The following is a 20,985-nucleotide window of genomic DNA, read 5'->3' as shown; positions in this document are numbered from 1 at the left end:
GAATCTCTGGTCTAAGATTGTACCACATGGATTTGACAAACACCCCCCAGTTTCTAATTCCCAGTCCCTGGTTCCCCTGACCTTGCCACTGCCAGCTGCAAAACTACTATTTCAGTAATTGCCTTATTGATTCACACAGGCCTTATGATATGTGTTATTTCATCTCAGCACCCTGACAGCTGTGGTGATAAGTAGACTGCCTCTCCACAAGGGGTTGTAGCCTCCACACCAAACTGCTGGCATTGCGTGGACGTTTTTCATGGCAAGGCCTTAGTGTTGCTAACTCCAGAGGTAGTTCTGTGAATTCCCTGTAAATACCAAGTAGGTGATGCTTTACCGTCACTCAGTATTATTATAGCTGAATCCTGTAGGAAGTGTTGCAAGTGCTGTGCACTTACTAGTCACTTTGATCCAGGAAGATTGTAGAGATGAATTTCTGTCGTGTTTTGTTGGTTTGGTGGGGTTTGTTTGTTTGTTTCTTAAACTGATGCTTGTCTCTTTATCTTACAGTGAAGGGAGAGCTGGAGGGCCAGAAGCAGCTGACTTCTCTGATATCCTGCATCTGGGTAGCAGTGCCAAACTGGCACAGCCTGGCTCTGCGGCAGCATCTTATTCAAAGGCTACTCGTGGTGCCCTGCTGAGAGAATCATACCAGGATCTACCTTCCATCCGCTCCTGCTACCTTTCTCATTTTGTCCACTTGCAGCCTACCCTCATGCGTTCCCAGGCATCCTACCAAGGACGGAATTACCTCATCCAGTCAATGCTGCTTCCTGAGGTCAAAGGGCCTATCTTGCCTTCAGACTGGCCGTTCTTTCCACTTATCAGCCTTTACAACAGAGTGACTAATGCAGAGACACGTGGGGCTGTACTGAACTCTCTCCCACTTGATCTTGTCAACACTGTGACCTGGAACCTGCAGTGGGTCTTGTTGCTGGAAACCTGGCGTGCTAAAACCCTTCAAAGCATCCCTACCGCTGCCAAACTTGCACGGCTTATGTGTGTATTCCTCACAGGCAGTGACCTCTTTCTAGAAGCACCAATCCACCGCTATACAGCTGCCCTTCTCTCTGTGTATTGCCAACCCAAGGCATTGGACTCCTTAAACTTGGATGCTCCTCTCCCTGGTTTGGCATCCTTCCACGATCTCTACATAAGTCTCCTGGAACAGTTTGAAGCTGTCTCATTTGGAGATCCACTCTTTGGAGTCTTTGTTCTTCTACCTCTACAGAAGTGTTTCAGTGTTCATCTGCGCCTCTCTGTTTTTGGGGAGCACACAAGTATCCTGAAGGCACTGGGAGTGCCGCTCCAGCAGGTAATCCTGGTTTATGGTAGTTGCCTGTCACTGCATATCCCTGGATCACTGGGCTTTTGCCTGTGTTTCTACAACCTTGATTTGGGCATCCTCCCAGCACTTCCCCTTCTTCCTTGCTCCTCCTTTTCCAGTAGAATAATCATGCTTTCTTTGCTTAGAGTCTTTTCATTCTCTCTGAAGAAAGTGCAACGCATGTAATGTAAAATAGAATAGGAATGGAGAGAGCAATGTTCTTTTGATCTGGGGCTATGACAGCTGTGTATGTGGGGTTTTTTCTTGATATTGGTTTGGGTTTTGGTTGGTTGGTTTTGGGGGTGGGATGGTAAAACAGCTTGATTAATGTAAGTGTAAAGAACAGAGCCCATCCCCTGTAGGTACAGGCCCTTGTCACAGAAACCTGTTGAACTTCGTTTTGAGAGAAGAGGGTGTCTATATGTCTTGATTTCATAACTGAGAACCTCCTTCTAATTTATAGCCTGTATGTATGAAGGGCTGGTCTGCACCCCATATTCTTCTGGAGCAATTACCTTTCCGTTAAATAGGTCTTTTCACACCTTGGTGAGAACCTTTTCCTTGCTCAATGAATGGATAAACAGTTATTTTTCCTCTCAACCATGTTTCCACACTTAGTTATACTGGAGTTGTGCTTTACTGGGTAACTCAGCAGGCAAATTCGACCTGTCAAGTGCAGGACTGCATTTCTTTTGAATGAGCAGAGCACAGGAGATAGAGTTTAGCTGGCTTCAAGTTCTTTGGCAGTTGACAGACAATACCTGATCTAGCCTAAAGTTTGCTAATACAAAGATAACTTTTCAAAACTTTTTTCTAAACAACTGTGAACCAGCAGTTTATGTGAGATCAGTGCTTTCCATTATATGGTTGCTGTGCTTTGCTTTGGTTGTAGTAGCCCTGCAGCTAATTTTTCTATATCATTATGACCAGATGAGCCTTTGTTTCTTAAGCAAGATAATCTTACCTGTGGTAATCTCTCTGTTCTCTTGATGTTCCCAGTAGCCTGCCCTTGTTTCTGTTCCGGTACCACAAATATATGTAGGAACAGAGCTAAACACCATATTCCAAATGAAAGCCTTGATTCTACGTCACATACTTTATCTTGTCTTGATCCCTCAACACCACATCCCTCAGTACTATCAGACCTGTGGCATATGTTACAATGGAGAACGTTTCAAAGCAAATTGTTTTTCATGTGCTTAGAAAGTTTTTAAATGCCAAATACTTTGAGCAATGTTTTCATTGCCGTGTTGCTTGAAAACAAACCACGTGTTGGAAAATCTGAGCGAGATCACTCAAGGTGGTGTGTGTTTGTTTGGAGTTTTTTCCCCCTTTTTGTGTTGAGTTAAAACTACCATAGAGGGCAGACTGCATTTTGAATGGAGTAAAATCAATAATTGTCTTTAATCCTGCAAAGAAGATGCTTCAAAGTGAAATATGTAATTTTAGCCCTAGAGAACTTAGCGAAAATTTGACTTCTGGAGAGGGGAGAGGCAAACAAAACCAAGTTGTTACTATAAGCTTTTCTAACCTGTTTTTCAAAGCTAGACAATGAAATCGGAGAATGATGGAAACTTCACTTAAAAACATGAAGTATATCTGGCACGTATATCTGCTTTCCTTTTCTGCCTAAATGCACAGATCAGCGTAAGCCTCTGGTGCATTAGTGGGATGCGGTGCTGTTGAAAGTACTTTGCCTCTTCCCTTTGAAACCACTCTTCTTACCTGTGCCAAAAAGCAACTGCAGTGATTTCACTGGTAAAACATCTCTCTGTAAAGCTGAATAAGTCTTGAGGATGCTTTGTCAAAGGCATGTCACATTAGTCAGTGTGGGCAGTACAATGCTGCTCCACATGGAGGTGGTGCCACTGAGGTGTATCATGTTATATAGGAGTGCACACACAGACAGCTGGGGAAGGGCACCCTGGGGTAATGAACTTCCCCTCATTACTTAGACCCTGACAAAAATTGTAATGTTGCCTTTGTTTGTTGCAGTTTCCTGTACCTCTCGAGCGATACACTTCCCCTCCCGAGGATAACCTGAACCTCTTGCGACTCTACTTCCGAACGCTTGTCACTGGGGCGCTGCGCCACAGCTGCTGCCCTGTTCTTTATGTGGTGGCTGTGGCTCATGTGAACACCTTTATTTTCTCCCAGGACAGCACAACACAGGTAGGTAATGGATAGCAGAGCCTCAGGGCTGGAAGCTTTGAGGTTTGCATCTAATCTTCACAAGGGTCCGGTGTGGCATGTGGTGAATCACTGACCCTGGGCTTGAAAACAAAGATTGTAAGTGAATGTTTTGAGGGTTGGTCAGCTGTTTGAGAATCCACATATGAGACATATAGCAGCTCTTGTTCATTGTACCCTAAAGCACTTGCATTAGTGGTAGTCAATCCTACGTAAACCTTTGAAGTCAGCAACAACGTGGGCTGTGGTACATAGGGAAGTATGAAGTGGAGAGGCTGAGGGACCTAATCAGGCAGAGAGAGCTTGTAATAGATTTAGCCTCTGCCTGGGGCAATCTTAATGTGCAGACTATTCTTTCACTTGCTTGAATAACCAAGCAGAAGCCCTCCCATGGCCTTGGGGCCTCTAGCAATGATTACTTCTGCTAGCATTTCACCTCTGATCTATGTTTTTACCTGAAAGTGAAGAAGTCTACTGAGTTTCAGGTCAGGGAAAGGAGGAGCGAGCCAAAATCCACGCAATAGTCATCTTGAGCCCTTTCTGCTGGAACAAACTGTTCTTTGGAGCATTATCATAATGAACAAAGTGTCCTGCTGGGCTGCTACCTGTGGGTCAAAGCAGCATTGCACCGTATTAAGCAAAGTATGTGTTCTGTTCCCAGGAGACGGATGCTGCTCGGAAAAGCATGCTGCGGAAGACGTGGCTGTTGGTGGATGAGGTAGGATCTGTCAGGTTCAGTCTGTGCCACTGGGAATTAAGTTTTTCAGATGCAGTACTCTTAGAGATTTATCTTTGGCTTTTGAAATTTGTGTTTAACTGCCTTGCTAACTTGAGAATGAGAGGAGATTAGCAGGATTTTGACCTGTGATGCCTATAAATACTGTTATCCAGTTCTTGTAGTAATTGCACTCAAAACACTGAGCCCACTGGAATCTAGATGAATCTCTTCTACTGTATTTCCATGCCTCTTGCCCAAGCAGCATTATATCAAGGTAGTGGGAGGTCTTAAAGGGATGATTCTAGTACAACTGTGAGTAGGTGGCCAGCAGTGATCTCCCTTTACTCTTAGATGGATGCTTCCCCCAAAAAGAACAAACCAGATGTACTGTTTCTCTGTGAGCTTGCAAAGCCTTATCATTTGTGTGACAGGGCTGGGTCAGTTGACCCTTTATGTTTAGCATCCAGGGTAAATTCTTAGATCCCACTCAAAACACCATTTGGGCTTCTGACAAGAAGTTATTGTGAGGGGCTGTTGAGGAGACATTGGAGTTGTGTTCAGAAGAGGAATTCTCATGCAGATAAGAAGTGAATTTTCTTGGAACAAATTCACCTTTTATACCTCTTTCATTAAGATGATGCAGTTAAGTATGTTGGGGATAATGGAATTGTACTATCTGGCAGGTTCCTATGTTGTGTTGGAGGCAGAGTGGAAAAGATAAGGTTCTTTTCGACATGCTTTACGGCTGCTGTTTCTTTCTTCAGACCTTGAAAAAGCACCTACTCTACTACAGACTGCCAAATGCAGAGAGCCCTTTGGGATTTGACCTTTATGAGCAGCTCCCTCCCATGCGACTGAAGTACCTGCAGATGGTGACACAGAAGGAAAATAAGGAGAATGCAGCAGCACGAGTCTCGTAGCAAAACATTTGTGCAAGAAGTGGGGTAATGTGACAAATGGAGGAGCTCAGTTTGTGCTTCACTGATGAAACTGTGTGCACTTAAGGCAGTTTCAGTGCCTGACACTCATGGCATCTTTGCAGAGTGAAGCACTGGTAGAATGCTCCCAGGCCTGCAGAACAATACACATCATCTCAAGATAGGACAATAGGTGTGTGTGGCCTCTATGTGATGAATGCTGGAACATTTTCCTCCCATCTCTTTCAGATGGTCTGCTTCTTCCAGGAGAAGGTGAGAATGTGTCTGAAAGGCACTGGACTGTTGACTAAACTGACAAGTGGAAAAGCTATTTTGTTCAGTCAGGGTGGAGACTGGGTTTTTATACAATATGTGTCTTTCCCAGATCTTTTCCTTGCTTTTATTTTGTACCCTGAATTTTGAGTGGTCTTTTGCCCACACTATTCCCTGCGAATAAAATTACAACAGGAAAGAAGCTGATCCTGAAAGCCTCTTTATTTTTTAAATATATATACAAGCAGTTTCTCCAGGACAGTGTTCTGTGCACGCAGCCAGTCCCACAGACGTATTGTGTCAGACCTCTAAGAAATAAGAGTTCCTAGTGCAGTACTACAAACACTGGATGTCCTCCCTCAGCTGTCTTTTGGATAGTCTCTAAACTACTTTCTTTTCTCCCTTGTTACATGTATAACAAGATAAAAAATAACTTATTTGCAGGGCAGGATGCTTGGCAGTAACCACTCACCATTACAGGAAAAAAACCCTATCTGCTTGTTTAGCTGGAATATGTATTAGTTGCCCTCTGAGAAGAGGGGAATATAATTTGAATTTTAAAGTGGTGTTCCTAAGCTTAAACCTAATTTTAAAAATTCATAATTCGATCCCACTTCTACATCCAAATTCTGTATGACAGCCTCAGACAGAAGGGCTACAAATACAGTGCCCTGCAAGGCTCATCACAAGTGCCAGGGCAAGTCCAGAATTCACCCTAGGTGTGATCTCGCTGGATGTTTCATTTATGTCCAATAATTTCTGCAGAATTACAGCCACTTGGGTAGGCTTTTGTTTGAAGAATGTATTTTTATGAACAAAACTGGTTAGAGCTATTAATTTTGGTTTGTTCTTATAAATAAATTCCTCTGGAAGGTGTAGGGTGATGCCTTGACTGAAGACCTAAGCTTCTCTCTTTACCTATCAAATATGCCAAGCTAACTTCCTTCCAAAGAAACCACGCCTGTATTAACCTTCCTCTGGTGAATGTCCTAGTTAAGAGTGTGCAACACTGTTAATAGGCTTGTAATTGCTGAAATGGTTCCAGATGGGAAACAAATTCCAGCTAGCAATTTTATAGAATCATAGAATCATCTAGGTTGGAAAAGACCTTTAAGATCGGCAAGTCTGAGCGTAATATAGTATCTTTCTTTCACTTGACAGTAAGCGTTGCTGTCCCCTCGCATGCCTACGTAATCATGTAGCGCATAAGGCATTTTTGGCCGTGGTGCTGTCTTTGCAGTGGCAGTTTTCCAAGCGTACCAGTCTCCCTTAGGTTGCCAGTAAACACACTATTTCATCTTTCCCCCCCCCGATTTCAAATAAGACATGGGTGGAACTGCTGTTTTATATTAAACCCACTCTTTTGTGTTTGTGCGGGTTTTTTTCCCCTTTCAGCTTTTGATCTGTGGTTTCTCTCTGCTGTAGATCAGTGGCAAACAGAAAGTAACAAAAGCACAGTGGTCAGCATGGGTATTTTGGTTGTTAATTATTTTAAAAGTACTTGATGTGATTAAAAGTTTCATCAAAGGCATTCAAGTTTCTATTCTATCTAGATGGTGAGACCCCAGCGGTTGTCTTTCAAGAGCAATGGATGGTACAATATAAGGACATTTAAGAGCAGCCTTCATCAAGAACATTGCCTTTTGCTTTTCAGACCTCCAGTTATAAAAACTCTCCCAGTCCTTCGTGTGATGCAAAGTTTGTAATGTGTACAAGGTGTAAATAAATACTTTGATAGCTGTGTAGTTTTTCCAGAACTGAGAATGTTCTCCTTTATTTAAATCTTTAAGTTTGGATAGTTCTGTTTGCAATTTATGAGCATCTTGGGAATGCTGCTGCTGTGAGGAAATCCACTAAGCTGTGTAAGAGAGCTCTTCAAGCCAAAGGTATCCTGCTTGTATGGAGGGTCAGTAACACAGGGTACCAAATGCTGTGTGTACTTGGGGAAGGTGCAGGGTGGGTATTATGTGATTTGTCACATGCCACAGGTGGGAGGACAAAAAGCTGTCCATGGATGGTATTTGTGGATGATGAGGGAGGTGGTGGATTTGATTTACTTGTGAACTCTGGGAAGGAAAGGATCAGGCTTTTGCCTGATTCTGAAAAGCCCTTTAAGCCATCAGTGTATGCTCGGAAAACACCTCCATCTTTTGCTATGAAATTCTGATGTAAGCAGTGGATGGAAGGAAAGGATTCCAAATAGTTCTGCAGGGCAAAGTTGTGTGCAGAACGTTTTAAGGACGCTGCCTGTGAGCCATAAGCTGTCAAAACTTGGGCTGTCACTTGAGGTGGCACAGCAATCCTAAACTTGAATTCTTAAAGGCTTTGGTCAGCCGTGTACCAGATTTCTCTGCAGAACACTAGAGGGCATTGCTTTATTTGTTTAAACACACCTTTGTTGGCTTCACTGTAATTGGGATCAAACCAAATCCAAAAAACAACCAACCCTTAAACCTAGCTTGAATTTTCTGCATTTTTTTATATTTTGCATATACTTCTGGAGAAAGTGTAGAGAATTAAATACTTTTTGACGTGACTGGTTGCTAAGAATTATTCATTCAGTGCTTTGCCAGCAGGAGCATTTTTGAGAAATCCTGGTAGAATGAATGGAAGCTTAAAACAAACTGAATGCAGTCTAAAGCAGGAGCAAAGTGGCCCAGTTCTGTTAAACCAGTTTAATCCTGATCAGAGTAAGCGAGGAGATGAAGAAAATGAAAACCATCCCAAAAATTGATGTGATTTCTTAACTCCTTATCGAAAGCTTCAGATTTCTTTGCAAATGAAATAATTTTGCTGAAATAAGACCCACAGATAGGCTTCTGGAGTGAAGTGGTTCTAGCTCAGAACAGCATATCTCTGATAACTCTGATCAGAAGACAAAATACTGCCAACTACCAAATAAAAACAATCCCCACAGATTCTGTCTTTTAATTCTTAGAAAGAAAAATAAAACATCTTCTGGTCCTCTGACTAGAAACGCTTGGTTTCATCCAAGTTACTGATGTTATCCAGTGGGAATCTGTGTTGAGACAAATTCAGCGGGGGCTCTGCTGGAAGACAGCAACGATGCGGTTTTAAAAACAAGTGGTTAATTGGACTGGAGATGAGTTGAAGATAATCCTTCACGTATTGCTGTTGAGTTGGCAAGTAAGATGGTGAAGCTGTCACAGTTTTGTGTCCCATAATTTTAATGGCAGCAGTTTTCTGCATTCTCCTGAATTTTTCTTTGCATTTTGAAAGGGGAAAGTCTTCCCATCAGTTTGGAAGCATGTCCTTTTCTACCTAGAAGAAATGGAGTTGATTTGTGATCCTTTGACTGCATGAGTGGTTTGAATTCCTTGGTTTTAGGATCCCTATGTGGTGACTGGGCTCACTTTGCTGAGCAAAGGCAGTTCCCAAAGAAGATGTAGGTAACTTGGTAGCTGGCAGTACTACACACTGAGGTAGGGCAAAGCCTGGCAGAAGAAAAGCGAAAAGGCAAGGAAGAAAAACAGGACTGAAACCCCACTGTGTAAGAACTTCAACAGTAAAGTACACATGAAGCATTATATGATTAAAGCACTTGCATTCCACTGTATTTATTGAGTACGTCAGTTTGACAGTGGAATTTAATAATCCATTTCTAGACTAATGCATTCTCTCTGACCACTTAATATCAGGCCAACCCTAAACACCTTTTGCTAATGAAGTCATAGATGGATAGAACAAGCCATAAGATGTGGGTGTTATAATAAATATGCTTCGGGTCAGACAAATGTGTTTCTTTTGGTGTTAGACAGAAAGCAGAGCAGAAAAGGCATGTTAATCCTCACTTCTGCTCCCTCCTAGTTCTGCAAAGTTCTCTTTGGAAATCTCTCCTCAATGAAGTGGTGCTGCCTCCAGCTGATAATCAAATCTGGGGTCAAAACATACTTCCTTTCAGTTACAGAAGCTATATAAGCTCTCCATTCATGAAGCTGGCCCTCTGATGTCTCTTGTATAAATAATTTTATGGTAATTTATTGGCCTTTGCTGTAGCTTTTAAAAACTGGTTCCTCCCACCTTTGAGTGGAGAATGCGCAGTGAAGACATGCTCTCAGAACTACTGGTTTGCATGATGAGTGGTGCTTGTAGGCCACTGCGTGCTGCTCTCCCCCCCCTTTTTTTGTGGTAATCCTGAGTCTCAAAACAGCTGTTGCAAACATGCTCTATGGGGATTTCTGGTCAGTCCCAGCCCAAAGGAGAGCACAGAGAACTCCAGTTCAACCTGACCGATGTTGTATTGTGTAAAAGGACCAGAGGCTGCATCAGCAGTGTCAGAGTGAGCCTCCAGCCACCCTGACCCTGAGCAATAGGTATGCATGCAGGTTACTAACAAACAAAGGACATTTTAGAGTGACACCAGTCATGTCCAGTTCTTTATTTTCTGCTGGGGCAGATGCAGAGCAATATCCTTTATCCTGCCCCTGGTCAACTTTCCTGTAGTACTCTGCCAAGCAGCTAGCTCCTAGTCTGGTCAGGATGATGGCTATTTCCAGAAAGTTCTGTGTATGGACATCATGACAAAGTCTAAGGTACATGAGCAGGGGCATCTACCCTCTGTGGCTACAAGGCCAGGGGCATCTACCCTCTGCATCCCCCACCCCAATCTAGCACAAAGGATAAAACAGGCCACTGATGTTAATCCTCATTATGAAGCAGCAGCTTGTCCTGGCCACAACAAAAACAGGTCTTGTGTGACCTAGGAATGTTACTGCTGTCAGAGCACAGCCATGTCTGTGGCAGTGTGTGCTAAAACCTGAAGGTAGTGCCTTAGCTAGTGGCTGAGGGAGCTTCTGGAACAATCCGATCCTGAGGGGCAGCAGCTGCGGGACTGGGTGGGTAACAGGGGACACCTGGGCCAGCGCCAGCCCTCACAGAGCCTGCGGAGGGGCCAGAGCAGCCTCCACAGGAGGAAAGCACTGTGTTTTGTCCATTTTATCTGCCTTTCCGGAATCAGGTTGGTAGCGTTAAACCACGTGTTTTGTGTGCTGGGGTTGGGATTGATGTGCTCCTGTTGGGTCAAGGCTTGTTCCTGGCTGAGGTGATCGCTGTGGTGTTGGGGCTGCGCTGGCAATTGCCTCACGCTTCCCCCAAGGCAGGAGCGGGGTTGCTGAACTCAGCCTTGTGCTCGTCCTCTCCTCCGTGAGGCCTCACTTGGGTGGTTGGTGGGGCTGGGGTGCACTGAGGGGGCTCTGGCAGGCTCTGTGCTCTGGCTGCCTGCTGTGGAGGCAGGAGGAGCCCATCCTGAGGTAACTGAGGGGGCATGCAATGGAAAAGCATGTGCTGGAAGTGCCACCACAGCACAGCCTTGCTCCTGACCATAGTGACCAGTGTGAGGCTTTGGGGAGGGACAAAGGCAAGGATTGAATGAGCCGGTGAGTGTGGAGGGTGGCTCAGCTTTCGGGAGCCATTGTTTCTGGGAATTTCATGGGGTTTGTGGTTCCCCCTTTCTCTTCATTGTCCCCCAGTACTACCCTTGTGTTTTCTTCCATGCTCCCCTTGTCCTTCACGAGGCTCTCCTTCCCTCTCCATCTCTGTTTGCCTTTCTATTTTGAACTTTCTCCCATCATAGTAACTTCTAGTTCTCTGTTTGCTTTTCTTTTGGCCATTTGCAGAAAAAAAATGAGTAATTCAGTAGTTAAACTGGAGAACTAAGATGCTGCTGCTGAGTTTGAGGTGGAAGCTCAGGTCTCTTGGGGTGTTCATCTGCAGGTCTGGGCAGATGTCCATAGGTCACATGCCCATTTAGAAACCTTACAGCAAAGAAGGCTGTAATTGTACTTTCAAGACTCATATTGCTTGCTGTGTAGGTGGTGTTAAGAACACCACGCCATTCGGGTCTGGTCTGTCAGATATTTGATGACACTGAAACAATTAGTCTATTGGATCTGTCTGCTGAAATGAAGATTGATGCTTGGGTATCAAGTGACTTTTCTTCACCGTTACTGTTTCCTCCACGGTAAGTTTTCGCCTCACAAAAAGAACAAGCAAGTCTCCAAAACAATACTCCAAGCTCCTCAGTGCAAAAAGTGGGCTTTTGTTAGCAGCTTCCATCACAGTGCATGTTCAGGGTGGCTCTTTGATATCTTCAGAGCATCAGGAAGTGCAAAGAGCTCTGAATTAACTTCAGGTAGCGTGTTGCTGGTAGTGAATTACAGTTTTGGAGGGGGGTTGGTTTGTGTCATACCGTGATGATAGAATGATAGGCCACACAAGTGTGCTATGCAACTGTGAAGGCAACTGTTGGCATCCTTCACAAAAAAGCAGCTTGCTCCTCCTGGCATCAATATTTCAGTATCAAAATATCAAAAATAAATTTATTTTTGATACAGAAGTTTCTGGTAAAGCGTCGGGTGCCTCTTGTCTCTGACGTGAGTGTCAGCTCACTCACAAAATGTTAGTTGTGCTGCCACACAGAAGATGCTACAGATGGTGGCTCATTTTTCTTCCTCTTGGTACTGTCTGCTGTAAGATTGATCAGGTTTGGATCGATGAAATTATTTGGGCAGGAGCTGCCAATGTGCTCCTCCTGTCTGTCCGTTGTTAAAGGAGTGGGTGGAAAGGGGATGCAAAATATATTTAGTGTCTTTCTCTCTTTAATACTGTTTTGTGAGCGCTTAAAATATTTATGGATGAGAGTATGGGCTTGCTGACCGTACTTCTTTGCAATGTGCTCTTATCAGCAAGTTTTATATTTTATAGCCATCTCTGAAGCTCTTTGGGGGGGGGGGGGGATGTTACATTTTTTGTAACAGTACAACTTGCAAGTTAAAAATAGGATCCAGAACTTTGGTTGTCCATATTCAGCAGTGACTGTGAATAACTACTTCCGTGCATCATGAGGCAAATGGTTTCATTCTCAGCATGCACTGGTGCCACGAAGGCCAAGCACTGTCCTGTTGGAAAAGTTAGCAGGTGTGCCTATGTGCATTTTGCAGAGCTCCTCTAGAATTAGTATGGAATTGTCAATATTGTCTTAGGGACAATAAATTGTCTTCTCTTATGAATCTGTCAATATTGTCTTGGGGACAATAAATTGTCTCCTCGTATGAGTCTCTTCTGCTTCTAAGATGTTCTTGAGATTAAGAACCTATTCTCAAGTTTGCAGCCTAACTTTCCCTTTGAACCAGCAATCTTTGCTTACTGCTTTCTATAGCTATTTATTTTGGTAATTCCTCCAGCTAGCTGCAGATGGAAGAAAAAAGCCCTACAGCTAGCATGGAATTCTTGGCCTTTATTTAAACAGAAAATGCAATTTTATAGCCATACTAAACCCTTGCCAGGAACACTTATCAGAATGCATTTTCTGGTCTAAACTAGAGAGAAATATGGTGCATCCCAGAAAGACCAATAGCCTGAGGTTAGGGTAATTTCTGGTGTTATGGAAGACCCCCATTACTGAGCCAGCAGCTGTTCTGATGGGAAAGGTTTTCCCAATTTTTTGATGTATCTATTTCTCATACTACAGTGAATTTAAATGTGACGATGTCAAAATCATACCCAAAATGGAATTCATATTTTCTGGTTCATACTTACCAGACTATTTGTGAAGAATTTATTGTTATAGGAAAAAGGTTTTTAGAGTGTGATAAATGTAGTTTGTGGTTTAGTTCAGGCTCTGTTTTTGGTAACCACATATTGTTCCAACAAATTGTACTAAATCAGTAACTGGAAAATGTTCCCCAAGTCTCCTTACTGCATACTGTAAGCTAACCTTCACTGCTGCTTTTTTGGCTTGCCAGCTTTTTTTCCCATGTCAAAGGATCAGGAAAGAGTGAGCGTGAGTCTTACTGGGGTTGTGCTCTCTTTACTGCAGCGTACAATGTTTTACCAGGAAGTTACATGTGTTAAGAGAGCTGTCAGCAAGCTTCTCCATGAGAAACAACTTGTTCTTGGATCCTTTTTTGTAAGTTGTGTTTGGCTTTTGGCTAGGTGGTGAGACTGTTGAGGCAAATGGATAGTGAAGACCAGGTAATGGTAACCTAGTAGGCTTTCCTGGTGAAGAAATCTTGGATGTTCTGCTTTGGGATATGCAGGTGAGAACATCTCTGAAATCATCTGCAGACTAGCCTTGATCTTTTCCCCAGGAAATCTATTCTTAGAATTTAATGGGAATGGAATCACAACCTCTGTTTAGTAATGCCAAAGGATCACGAGGTGCAAGTGCTGTAAGTAACCATAATTGAGTGCTGCTTTGATAACAAGCTCTTCTTTTCATTTAGCTGCAAACTGACAACATACTTGCCTTGACAGATAGTTGTGAATAGAGAGCTCAATTCAAAACCAGCCCTCGCTGTTAGTATCCAGAGGCACACCCTGACCCAGGCGTTCCTTTATGCATGTGCAGGCATGCCTGTGTTAAGACACTATGGCTCTCGAAGCTTAAGCTTTCTGGTGACAGATGTGATTGTCTTCTTAATTAGAGTAAAAAAACCACACTATTTTGCTACATCCATATTTCACGTCTTCTGTAGCTCAAGCTGTATGTGCCTTCAGGATTTTATTGCTGGTTTATTCCCCTAAAAGATAATTATAATTAATGTTAGAATACTAACTCCTTACTGAATAGCACAGTTGATGCTTCTGTTGTTTGGTTTTGTCTTCTCATCCACTCCTATGGATTTCCATATTCAGTGAACCCCAGGAGTTTTGTGACCCTGGTGATGTTATTTGTAATGAAGTGTTGAAAATGAGGCATGCTTATGAGTCATCCTGGGTGGAAGCTGGAAGTTGTGCTTAGGATGAACCCGTGTGCTTTCCTTTAATGCCTATCAAAGAACCCTATCCTTATGTTTTGAAACTTTACTGATTTAGACCACCTATAGTTTCACTTGCTGACCGTTGATGTGTTCAGTGGCTATAATAGAGGCATTATTGAGCTGTCCTTGTCTTGTTCCTGTCTCTCTTTGAATATTACCCAATAAGCTTATTCAGTGGCAAGGGCATAAACGTTCTACTCTTCTGCATTTGTAGTTTACCTGTTAGCACTCAGTGTCTGGGAAGCTTTAATTGCTAACTACTCTAGTGTGGAAAGGGTTTAATGACAACTGAACTGTGTTGAACACTGTAATAAATTTCATATCCATTGCACTTTGCACCTCCAGGTTCCTTAGCAAGCATTAGGGTCCATAACCCCCTCGTAGGAGTGGCGGTGAGTGCAGACACCAAGATTGCTTCGCCTAATGCTGAGGTAGGGAGGACTCTCTTAGTCGTGTATTACAGCACACAGAAATGCAGCACGCTGTTTTAGCCTGGAGAACAGAGTACTGTATTTAGATGAATCTGTAAGATTGATTTAGGTAGTTACCTAAATTGGATTGTTTCCAGACCAGTGGGATTAACAACCCTCTTTTTGTAAAAAGCTTTATGAGATCTTTAATGATCACACAAGGTCAGGACCCAGTTTTATGTCTCATCTGAAAGATCATGAACTTATGACTACTGATCTGTCATTGTCTGATCTGACTATCTATTGTAGAGACTGCTTTATTTTAGAAGAGATTTGTGTAGCCAGGAGTCTAAATGCCATCAAAGCTTTTAGTCCTTGCCATATTCCTTGCCTGAGGGGTTTCTAAGTTATGATGGATCTTTCTGATTTGTTTTTTTCCCTTTTCATGGCAGGCCAAAGTGAGACTGCAAATAATATTTTCAAGTTTGTATGTCAGTCATTTGCTGCTATGCAGAGAACTGCTTACTGATCCAGGCCAGAAAATCAGTTAATTCCTGGAGGGTGTTCAGGGGGGTGTCCAGTTCCAAATGCTGTTCCTGGGTGAGCTCATCTTTCTGTCTACATGGCCATGTCTCTGTAAGGCCCTTCATTGCCCCTGCAGCCATAGCAAACTGTGTAAATGCAGCTGGTGTGTACACCATGCTAGTCCTGCTTTAAACATTTCCCAGTGAGCTGTTTTGTGTGTCCATGTGTACCCATGTTAAAAAAACCTCTGGGAATCATATAAGCAAAATCTTTGTGGTACAGTAGCTCCACTCTGAAATGGCATGTGTGAGGAAATTAGAGCATCTCATGGCCCCCAACTATTCTGAGCAAGTGTTTTTCTTTATAGCAGAGGTATAGAGTATGGACCCAGCTCACAACTTCCTTGCTTATGTGGTGTGGCCATCCGATTTCCTCCCTCTCGCATGCATGTTTATATATGGCCATATGATTTCCATGTTGCCCAAAAAGCATACTCACTGAAATGTTGTTTGATAGCACGAAAGTGTGTATTCATGTAGTTCCTGTCAAGAGCCTGTTTGGCCTGCAGCAAGGAAATGTGTCTCTGCAGTAAGATCTCCCTGACCGAGCCAGATGTTATCTGAGATGGGAGAAAATGACCAAACTCTCCTATTTCAGGGTGCCCAAGGAATGAGCTGTACCAAGTCCTCCCATCTGTTTATTATGAAGTTTTGTTTAGTTTGAAGAGGATATTGCTGCACGTCATCTGTGCTTTTAGCAGCTTCATTTCAGCAGCAGAAGAGGAGGTGAAATTGAAATCAGGTCTTAATTTCAGAGAGAAATAAATTTGTTCAGAGACAAAAGGCTTTTCTTTCTCGAGTCACCAATACATTATTACCCTTGATTTGATTTGGAAGCTATTTAGGATGCTGCAGTCATATGGTTAGCTGGCAGGCTGGGTAACTCATCACTGATGTGCCCATGAATGGCAGGCTGTGAGGTGGTCATACCATACTGTTTGACTCATGGGCTCTGAAGGTCAAATGGAACATCCTTGCTTGAGGGACTTTGTTGGCACCAGCAGTGACAAGGGATGCGTGAGCTTTGTAGTAAAACATAGGAGCAAAGCAGTCCTTTTGGAAGAGGTGGGTGGAGAAGGAAGTCAAGTACAAAAATAAAAATATCACTGCTGCTGTTTTACATCAGTCAGTTTCTGAATCATCTGGGGAAAGTAAATCAGCAGGACCTACTTGTCCAGGAGCTCTGAGCTGGCACAGCAAACTTGAAAGGCTTCCTTCTTGCTTCTGTTGCCTGTGGACTCTGCTGTTAGAATGGAATAGACTATGTCAGTTGGAAGGGACCTACAAGCTGCCTGACCAATTCAGGGCTGACCAAGTTAAAGCATGTTATTAAGGGCATTGTCCAATTGCCTCTTAACACTAATAGGCTTGGGGCATTGACCATTTCTCTAGTAAGCCTGTTGACCACCCTCTTAGTAAAGAAATTCTTCCTAATGCCCAGTCTAAACCTGCCCTGACACAGCTTTGAACCATTCCCATGTGTCTTATCCTGGGATACCAGGCAGAAGAGTTCAGCACTTCGCTCTCCATTTCCCCTCTTCAGGAAGCTGTAGAGAGCAGTGAGGTTGTCTGACAGCCTCCTTTTCTCCAAACTAGACAAACCCAGAGTCCTCAGCTGCTCCTTATGGGACATCCCTTCCAGCCCTTTCACCTGCTTTGGCACCTTCCTCTGGACACATTCAAGGACCCTCACATCCTTCTTATACTGAGCGTCCCAGGACTGCACACAGTACTCCACGTGAGGCTGCACCAACACTGAATGCAGCAGATAATCCCCTCTCTTCACCGGCTGTTTGTGCTGTGTTTGATGCACTCCACGGTGCAGTTTGCCCTCTTGGTTGCCAGGGCAGACTGCTGACTCCTATTGAGCCTGACGCCTCACCAGCGTCAGGCTCAATCTGTCTGCAGGGCTGCTCCCCAGCCACTCCTCTCCCACTTCATACTTGTGCCCAGAGTTACAAATATGTTTTTAGACTGGTTCTTTCAGGACCTCATTCTTTCAGGAATGAGGTCTTGGGAATCCTGCTGCCTTTCAGACCTTCTCTAATAACATTTGAACCCACAGGTCAGTTTGAAACCAATGTAACAGAACAGAAAGCAAATATATTAAGTCCTTGTGAGTTTCATGGGAACTGGTGGCTGAGTAGAAGAGAAGTAGGCATCTGTTAGTGCCTTTGCTGAGAGAACAGCTTTACTATTTCTGCCCATGTCTGGTAGGAGCCAGCTGGCCAGTTAACACATGCCTACTGGGAGGGCATTCAGTAGCTCTGCAGGTCCTGACTGGCCATGGAGCATCCTACCCTTCTGGTGTGCCACTCTGTAAACCAGGGAAACAGACAGGTGCCTGAAACTGCCAACTCAGGATTAGGAGATGTGGATGAGAATGTGCAGGAGATAATGCATAAGAAACTGAGCTTCATTCTAGTGTTTATGGACTAAGAGTTTTTATTATTACTTTTTCCATAGCAGTGACTGCTATATCTGTGGTGTATATATATAAAATTACCAAGGAAAACATGGTGCTAATTGATTGCCTGGCAGAAATGCAGAAAGAAAGAAACCCAAACACTTGGAAGTCTGTTATAGCATTTTGTGTGCAGCCAGTGAAAGCAATGAAAAATGCATTTGCACTGGTATGCATGAAGGTGCTATCACATGGTTTGTGAGTGAGCAGGAGGGCTGCATATGTAAGGAAATGGTACATGGTAGCAATGAAGCTGAGGAGCAGTGTCGTGGGCAGAGATTGAATATTGCTGAAGGGCTTCTTCTGTTCAAGGCTTTGAATAATGATCTGGGAAATAACAAATAGCCCATTAGTTCACTGGTGCTGCTAATGTGGAAAGTGTTGTGTGTACCAGATAAATAGAGGCAACTAAAACTCTTGAAATCTGGACAGAAATCAATACAGCAGAATTCAAACAGGGGAAATCATATGAAACGTGGCTTAACTGTACAAAAGAGGTTGAGAGAGGTCAACTTGGGCTCCTTAGGAGCAAAATGCCAATTGGAGTCGCTGGGCTTGGGTGTGCACAGACAGCAGCCTCTTCCCAGGGATCCAGGTAGTGATAAGCTGTACCACTTCAGGTAATTCGGAGCTGACATCCAAGTGATGCCTCATGGCAAAACTTCCCTGAACAAGACTACCCTCTGAATGAGTAGAGAGAGTTTCAAATGCAGAGTGCAGTGTGATGTTTGAAATGTGGTGATGTGGTCTTTTGAGTAGAGCTTAGAAAAGTGTCAGACTGAAGAACTGGAAGACCTGTTCAGGAAAGCTGAAAAGCTTTTGCTAAACCCTACCAAAAATAATGAAAATAAAATGAGTGGTTTTATATCAGCTTGTAAGTAAAAGGGGGGAGAAACAAGAAAGAGAGAAACCATTCTGAGAGAAGTGTTCCCAGAAGAGTAATGGGGATTAATGGGAGGAAAATGTACACAGAAATCATCCCTATTATTTGCTGTTTTGTTTTGAATAATGGACTTGCACAGAGGAGGCTTAAGGCATCTACACTGCAGCGATGATAAGACCCAGAAGTTCTGTGCTTAGTGCAGGAAACTTCAAGACACAATTTCCTTGTGTGCTTGGAGGCATTCTCCTTTTCCGCTTGAGAAAAAATGAGTGATGACTCCTCTCTGATCATTCACATTTGCACTTCATGTTTGTTTTCAGGCCCTTTCTGGCTGGAACAATTCCTCACTTTCAGCCTTCAGTGAATATTTTGATGGAGTGTTCAGGTACACGTGTATTTTCCCAGAAAACCCCAGGCATGCCAAGCTGAAGCAGGGCAACATGCTGTGGTACCAGATTGTGTGGCACTGTGAATCCTTCCTGGCCTAAAAAGTGCACAGTTAATGCTAATTTGCCTGAATGGGTCCTGGAGGCAATCCATAGACTTTAGAGGTAACACCACTTCCTCTCTTCAAAAAATCATAGACATATTTGCTTTCATTGCCCTTCGCTAAGGGTGGCAGTGCTTTCTTTCCTTTCTAATGTCCCTGAACTGTTGGTTGATTTTTGGCAAACTCTTTTCCAGAGATGATCCTACAGCACTTGGTCTCTCTGTTTTCTCTGCCCTCTTTAGCCTGCTCTATGGAGTGCCAGGATGGCAGATAGCATCTTTGTGCTCCCGAATACCTTTCCTTCTGGCAGTCTATTCTCCCTAATTGTTGCAGTTGTTTTTGTTTGATGGAATAATTGTGAACTCGCTATGGCTGGGAGAGGAGCAGGAAGAAATCAATCTTCTATGTCATTAAAAGTACAGACAAAAAAACCCCCAAACAAAACCAGATTCCCTTGCGGGTATCTCTAGCTTTTAATGTCCTTTACATGTAGCTTGATTTTTGCTAATGAATAAGCTGTTTGTTTAGGGCTCTTAAATGAAGCTTTAGCTTAAAGGGTTGCTGCTGAAAGAAGGGATGAGAGAAAGGAAAGGGGTGGAAGAGGTAGAGGAAGAATGTGCAGTGCTATGAGGACACTCACTTGAATTGCGGGGGTTTGGTTTTTGCTCTGTTTTGGGTTTTTGCTAGAGGAGCTGCTCTACTTTGCGATCCTCAAGCAGCTCCTCTGTCATTTGCAAGGTCAGGATTTTCTGGCTCAATTGGAGAGGATGCTCTCTGACCAATGAGGCATGAAATAGCACTTGGAGAAGGGCTTGATAAATATTGATTCCAAAATTGCCATGGCTGCTGACTCTGCGATGGGCCTGTTTACCCAGCAAATGGAAGAGGAATGGAGAGAAGTTGTCCATTTCTCAGCGGCGGTGGCACATGCATTTTTCAACACTGCCCTAGATATTTCAGAGGAAAGGGGCTAAAAGCTCAGGCCAACATGTTTTTTTAGGATAGCATTAAGCCATTACAGCCGATTAGAATTTGCAATCCTTTCGTCCGCCATGAGCCTTCCCTGCTTAGATTCATTAAACTCCATAAGGATGGTTACACTATCCCTCCAGGAAGAGGAAAGTTTTCCAGTGCAAGCAGGGTAGGCATTCTGCTGCTTTGGGGAATATCTGTACAGAGTTCAGGCTAAAATGAGAACATGCTGCCCATGTTCTGTGTTAGCCAGCTCTGAGCCTGGATCTGTGGTTCCCCACTGAGTAGTCTATGCCTCCTACCCTGCTGGGTCTCAGCAGTATCAAATGTGAAGCAGCAGTGTGATATCACACCACATCAGTATTTGGCATTTTGCAGTTGTGCCACTACCAACCTGCTATGAGGAATCCAAAATTCAGGTTTCTTGTATTGCAACCAAAACCTGAATTAAAAGCCAGAATGGTGGTAATGAATTCAAGCTCAGTGCTGTGCTAATGCAGTTACCAGGTGTGTCAGAGAACAGGTAAAAATGAGTTCAACATCTGCCAGCTATACTCAGTGGAGGCATCCCTTGGGTGAGCTGTTTCCAAGTGCCACCTGAGCTTAGGGCAGTCCTGGCCAGTGTCACAGGGTTGTCCCTTTCCTAGACACCTGAAAGGAACCCTATCCTTATGTAGTGCTTCCTATCCATACTTTTCCTGTAAAACATGAGGTTTACATATAAACGATAAGAGGCGATCACTGATTCTGTTCTGCCACAGGAATTTTAACATCTTCTGATCTTTCCGATCTCTACTTTCAGTGTGTTCAAACCTCTGCAACATGAATGGGAGCTGTTTTGTTTCCTTTTAATTTCTCTGGCTTGGGTAAGTTAGTTCAATTAGAGAGGTACCTGGGGACTCTTGTCAGAATCAGAAGCTCCCCGGGTCAAGTGTGGTGAATGCATGGAGTACTGTGGAGAGGGCTGGAAGAGGCAG

The 20,985-nt window shown here is 43.6% G+C and overlaps 1 protein-coding gene across 7 annotated transcripts in view; it reads left to right on the top strand.

Annotated features, from left to right (window-relative positions):
- RPAP1 (RNA polymerase II associated protein 1) overlaps positions 1 to 7,182 on the top strand; it is a 43,839-nt gene extending 36,657 nt beyond the window's left edge. For 4 of the 7 annotated variants that reach the window (XM_030482962.1, XM_030482960.1, XM_030482961.1 and 1 more), the window contains 4 exons: positions 511 to 1,315; positions 3,323 to 3,499; positions 4,179 to 4,235; positions 5,000 to 7,182. In XM_030482962.1, coding sequence (XP_030338822.1) covers positions 511 to 1,315; positions 3,323 to 3,499; positions 4,179 to 4,235; positions 5,000 to 5,155 — 1,195 coding nt within the window. In that variant the 3' untranslated portion in view covers positions 5,156 to 7,182. The remainder of the gene's footprint in view (positions 1 to 510; positions 1,316 to 3,322; positions 3,500 to 4,178; positions 4,236 to 4,999) is intronic. The other 3 variants (XR_003990958.1, XR_003990957.1, XM_030482963.1) reach the window with 3 other exon arrangements.
- Positions 7,183 to 20,985: the final 13,803 nt, after the last annotated feature.

This window comes from Strigops habroptila, chromosome 4 (assembly GCF_004027225.2).
Source record: "Strigops habroptila isolate Jane chromosome 4, bStrHab1.2.pri, whole genome shotgun sequence".
Lineage (NCBI taxonomy): Eukaryota > Metazoa > Chordata > Aves > Psittaciformes > Psittacidae > Strigops > Strigops habroptila.
The sequence above is the reverse complement of the archived record's forward strand: the minus strand, read 5'-3'. Positions and strand labels throughout refer to the sequence as shown.